Raw genomic sequence first — 5213 nt, 5'->3', positions numbered from 1 at the left:
AAAAGCCGGAAGTGGCGCTGTGGCTCAAGTGGTAGAGTGTTAGCCTTGAGCTGAAGAGCTGAGGGACAGCGCCCAGGCCCAGAGTTCAGGCCCCACTACCGGACCCAAAAAAAAAAAAAAAAAAAGTGGAACTGCAGTTTAAGTGGTAGAGCACTAGCCTTGAGCAAAAGAAACTCAAGGACAGCCCCCAAACCCTGAGTTTAAGCCCCAGGACTGGCGCGTGCGCGCACACACACAGTCTTAATTTCTCTCTCTTTCTCTCTAGTATGTAGGAGGGCAGGAACACCAGATTGAAAACCCTTGGAATCCTAGTGTGGCCGGCCTAATATTTTCCCCTTCCTTCCCACAGCAAAGCAGGAGCCTGGGCTACCCTGCTTCCCTTCTCCCTCAGAGGCAGTCTTGCAAGGAATAATCCTTTACCACTAATGGAAACTGACCAACTGGGAGGGAGTTCTTTCAGGGTGTTAGAGAGGGTCAGCCACTTTTCCTCCAATCTATGCACCCACCATGCATCGAGTTAAGCAGCCACACACACAATCCCCCAACCTCAATTTATTGGAAGAGGCAACAGTAGCTGTGTAGCCCCAGGACTTAGCCTGGAGAGGGGAGAGGGGAGACTGTACAGAATGCGTTTTAAACGCTAGGAAAGAATTCACTGATTCTTCCAGTTCATAGGAAAGTTGCCAGGCTGGAGCCTTAAAATGAAGATGAAGGGAGATACGGAGACAAAGTTGTCTTGGTCCTGACCAGGGATACCCTATCCTAACATCTCTCACCTAGACGGGCTCCTTTCGATTTCTAGTCTTTTCACTCAAGCTGCCAGAGCATCCTTCCTGCTTTTTGGGCCTCTGAGCTGAGCTTGCCTAGTGAGATTGCTCCCCAGCGCTAGTTAGAAGAGAGGACCAAGACCTCAGGACCCTCTCTGGATCGGCTTTCACTAGCTCACATGGCTGCAGATGGTCCCTTCCTAAACTCACTGCTCCTCAGACACATAACCTTGATCGCCCCAAATCCGGCCATTTTAGCCACCTCCCAGAGCTGGAGGCTCCGCCCCATCGCCAAGTTCTTACTAACGATGGGGTGGGACCTGCTGGTAGGTGAAGATGGGAGTGAAGGGGCAAGGAGGGCATGGGGGGGGGGGGGTCCTGGCTCAGTCCGGGTAAATGATGAAACCCGAGAAGGTGCTGTACTTGTTGGTGTTGCCTCCATGCACCTTCCCACCGTCCAGCTTGATGAAGACTTCATCGCCCACATCCAGGTGTAGAATGACGCTGTTACTGGCGTAGTCATAGTTCTGGTCCGCGTCTTGAGCAATGGCGCTGGCCCGAACCTGGGGGAAGGCGGGGAGAAGGGGGAGAAACCCATGTACTCAGAAGATCACTGCTTAGAGCTGGGGTGGAGGTGTCAGGTCTAGGGGCTCCAGCGCAGCCTTGGGGCAGCGAGCTGTAGGTGCTGAGGAGGAAGTCGGGGAAGGAAGGGGAGCTCAGAGCCTCGCTGACCGCCATTCACTCTGCTGAACGCTGAATGCCTTGGGCACAAGTCAGGCTGTCTGTGGGCCTCGAGTCTCAATTTGAATTATAAAGTATATGTTTGAGAGAATGGAAAGGGGATAATAGAGCCCACCCTGTTCGGCTGTTCGGATTGAATGGTATGTGGAATGTAATCAGAACAGTGGTTTGCCTAGAGAAACCCTTATACAGAGGTTGCTATCACTGTTCTCACTTTAAAAAATAATATTAGCCTTTAGGATGCTTTCTAGGATGCTGTGCCCACCAACATGTAAATTCCAAATGTGCATTTGCATTCCTGGGAGCTGGGGCATTGCATCTGTGTGTCTGTGGGTGTGCAGGCCTGAGAAGTACTGTTGTGTCCTGGCCTCTAGGGTGTCCATTTCTCTGTCAAGTGGTAGCTAGTGCCTTCTGTGGGAACCCAGAGCTCTGCCTTTCTTTTGGCCTCTCCTCTGGCATTCGCCTCAGGCTGCCAGCCCCCTCCCCAGCCCCCCTCTTTTTGTCCCACCGGGCTGGTTATTAACTCATTAATTATTCATCATTATTTTAATCATTATTTACCGTCCCCAGGGCCGCAGTGCCTGCTCTGTGGAATACAGAGTAGAAGCTATCTGCCACCCCCCACCCCGCTGAAATCAACACACTCTAAGCACTTGTGTTCCCCTTCCCCCACACCCTGTGTGTACCAAGTATACCTACTCTACCTACCTACTAGATGCCACATACAGAAAAATACCATGGCTCTACTCACATCCTCCTGCTCTGTACACACACACTTCCGAACACACTATCTCAATCCCATACATATCTACTTTTACTCTCTGCTGGGAAGAGACCCCAAAACATGTGCCAGAGATGGTTGTGCAGTCGTGTCCTCCTGCGTGTATACAGATGCTGCAAAGATAGCAAGGCCCAAGGCTCAGAGAACCCTAAGACTAGGTCTGACATATGGGGGGAGGCACCACTTCCTTTCTAGAAGCCACGTGAGTCACTGCCCAGCCCCAGCTTGCTTCAGCCTGCACTTCCCAGACAGCTCCCTCCACCCCAGCCTAAGGCCTCTCCCCAACTATCATCAGCAACTGACTGGATCAGATAAGGTGGGTTTTTTTTTTGGGGGGGAAGGCTTGAACTCAAGGCCTGGGCACTGTCCTGAGCTGCTTTTTTGTTGTTGTTTTTTTTCAATCATGGGGCTTGAACTCTAGGCCTGGGTACTGTCCCTCAGCTCTTCAGCTCAAGGCTAGCACTCTACCACTTGAGCCACAGCACCACTTCCAGTTTTCTTTCTGCTCAGGCTAGCTTTGAACCATGATCCTCAGATCTCAGCCTCCTGTGTAGCTAGAATTACAGGCTTGAGCCACTGGTGCCCAGCCTAAGCTTCATTTTTGCTCCAGGCTTTAAGCACTTCTATCCCACTTGAGCCACAGCACCACTTCTGGCTTTTTCTGTTTATTTGGTACTAAATTCATACATGCTAGTCAAGAATTCTACCACTTAGCCACATTACCAGCCCCAGATTAGATTTTTTTAGAGCTTCTCCCCCAAGCCAAGGGGACAATAACTCTGATTCTGTCTTCAAGGGCAGCAAGCAGCAGAACATGGAGGCTGAGATTGTTAGGGAAGATATGGGGCCTGTGACCAGGCATCAGTGACACAGGTTGTCCCCATCGTTGCCTCCTTCCTCCAAACCCACCACCTAACTGTTCCCACTCTAACCACTTCCCACCTCTGCTTGAGCTCATTATTTGAGAATCGGTATTATTGGAGGGCAAGGTCCAGCCTAAGCCTGGCCCTACGCTCTGGAGTAAGAAATAAGATAGCACTGGCAAGTGGGCAAGTAAGGGTTTTCTTTCTTTTTTTTCACCTTGAAAAGCTAAGATGAATGCGCCTACACTCAACAGTAGCCCTTACAGCCTGCTGACTAAAACACAAATTCCATTCTAATCTCATAGAACCAGATTCTGGATAACTCTCCCCATGCCATACTGGGAAATCAAGGCCAGAAGGCACCCCTGCCCCTCTCAAAAAAAGAGAGCACAGCTCAAGACAAGAGTTGGGGGTGGGGCGGGGGAGCTAAAATTGGTAGGGTGAGACACCAAAGATATTTGGTGTGGTTTTCTATCATTGGAGTGTTTGCCTGTAGTTGGAGTGTGAATCTCTGCTGCAGAGATTGGAAGTTTTGAGTCCCTTGTTGTTATAATACTGATTCCTAATACTCCCAGTGAGCCCCCCTGGGCGGAGGACTGCTCTTTCCCTAATTCCCCAGTTCCTCCTTGACTAAACAAACGAGGTATGAGCTCTTAAGGGCCTGCAGTTGCTGGATTTCCTGGTGCTGCTTCCAGGAAGGAACTGAGTTGTGGCCTGAGGGCAGGGAGATTTGTGAAACTACCAGTCGGGTGAATTAGGAGTCTAGCGGCGGAGGGGCACCTCACCTGTCCATTCTTCATCAAGTCGGCCCACATACTGGTGCCATCGCCGCCCCGCATGAGCACATGGTAAGCGAAGAAGTAGACGCCAGGCATGGGACAGGTGAACTTGCCGCTGGCCGCCTCGTAAGCGTTGCCCACATTGGTCACCACGTCGTCAAAGCGCAGCACCTCATAACCCTCGTGCGGCTTCCGCAGGCCGGCGTAGAAGGCAATTCGAGGCACGTAGCCGGCAGGGGGAGCGGCCCCTCCTGGGCCTGGACCAGGAGGACCCGGGGGGCCTGGCCTGCCTGGCTCTCCGGGGGGCCCTCTGGGACCCGGAGGTCCTGGGGGTCCTCTCAGACCTGCCTTCCCGCGCCGGCCCACCTCCCCCTTGGCACCTGGTGGAAAGGGGGGCGCGGAAGCAGGTGCACCGTCGGGGCCCGGGCCTCGGGGCCCGTGCGGGTCACAAACCATGCGGCAGCGACCCAGCATCTCGTAGTGCGCCGGGCCGCGGGAACTGTGCACCAGCAGCGGGATGGCCACCAGCAACAGAAGCACCATGGCCACCCCGACGGCCGCGCCCGCCACCCGCTTGCGGCGGCTCAGCCGCGACGCGGCCAGGGCCAGCAAATCCTCCTCGCTTTTGGGCGCAATGGCGACGGGAGGCCCGGGACTCCCCGCGGGCCCAGGAGAAAGGGTGGCCGGGCTGGGGCCCGGGTCTGGATTCCCTCTTCCACCCACCCCCGACGGCCTCCCTGCCTCTACTGGCTCCCTCCCTCGGCCGATGTGCGGGGTTTCCCCAGCCGACTGTCAAGGCAGGGGTCCCTGCGTCCCCCACCCCCTAACCTTGTGAGTTGGGCCAGGTACAGGTCCCACAGTTCAAAAACCCCCCGTAGTCTTCTATTACCCTCCGGTGCAGTCCGAACGATCCGATCCGATAGGGGCGGCGAGGTCCGCCGCTTCTTGGACGGCTGATTTCTTACAGGTCTAGGATGTTTGCTCTCCAGACAGCTGCTTCCTCACGATCCTGGGGGGGGGGGTCCCAGATCACAGATCGCTCGGGGCTGGGACGAGGGGGCGAGGGGAGGGGGGACTGTTGCTGTGCTCCGGACGTCCCAGGCTCTGGCGTCCACTGGACGCGACCTCCTCAGAGGTTTTGCTCTCTCTAGCTCTTGGAAAGCGCTTCCCGCCTTCCTGTCTCAGCCTGGGTTGCGGCCCTTGCTGGAGCCCTGTCCGGGCGACTCTCTCCCCCGCAAGCTCTCTCCGGATCTCTGCGTCCCCTAACCTTCCTCCCCGGGGC

The 5213-nt window shown here is 54.9% G+C and overlaps 1 protein-coding gene across 1 annotated transcript; it reads right to left on the bottom strand.

Moving 5' to 3' along the window:
- Positions 1–664: 664 nt before the first annotated feature.
- Positions 665–4557, bottom strand: C1ql4 (complement component 1, q subcomponent-like 4). Its single transcript, XM_013018765.1, has 2 exons — positions 3938–4557; positions 665–1330 (listed from the first exon to the last, which is right to left on the bottom strand). The coding sequence occupies exons 1-2, from the start codon at positions 4472–4474 to the stop codon at positions 1151–1153; spliced, it is 717 nt and encodes a 238-aa protein (XP_012874219.1). The 5' UTR covers positions 4475–4557; the 3' UTR covers positions 665–1150.
- Between the last annotated feature and the right edge of the window lie 656 nt (positions 4558–5213).

This window comes from Dipodomys ordii, unplaced genomic scaffold (genome assembly GCF_000151885.1).
Source record: "Dipodomys ordii isolate 6190 unplaced genomic scaffold, Dord_2.0 Scaffold42, whole genome shotgun sequence".
Taxonomy (NCBI): Eukaryota; Metazoa; Chordata; class Mammalia; order Rodentia; family Heteromyidae; genus Dipodomys; species Dipodomys ordii.
This window is presented reverse-complemented; position numbering and strand designations above follow the sequence as displayed.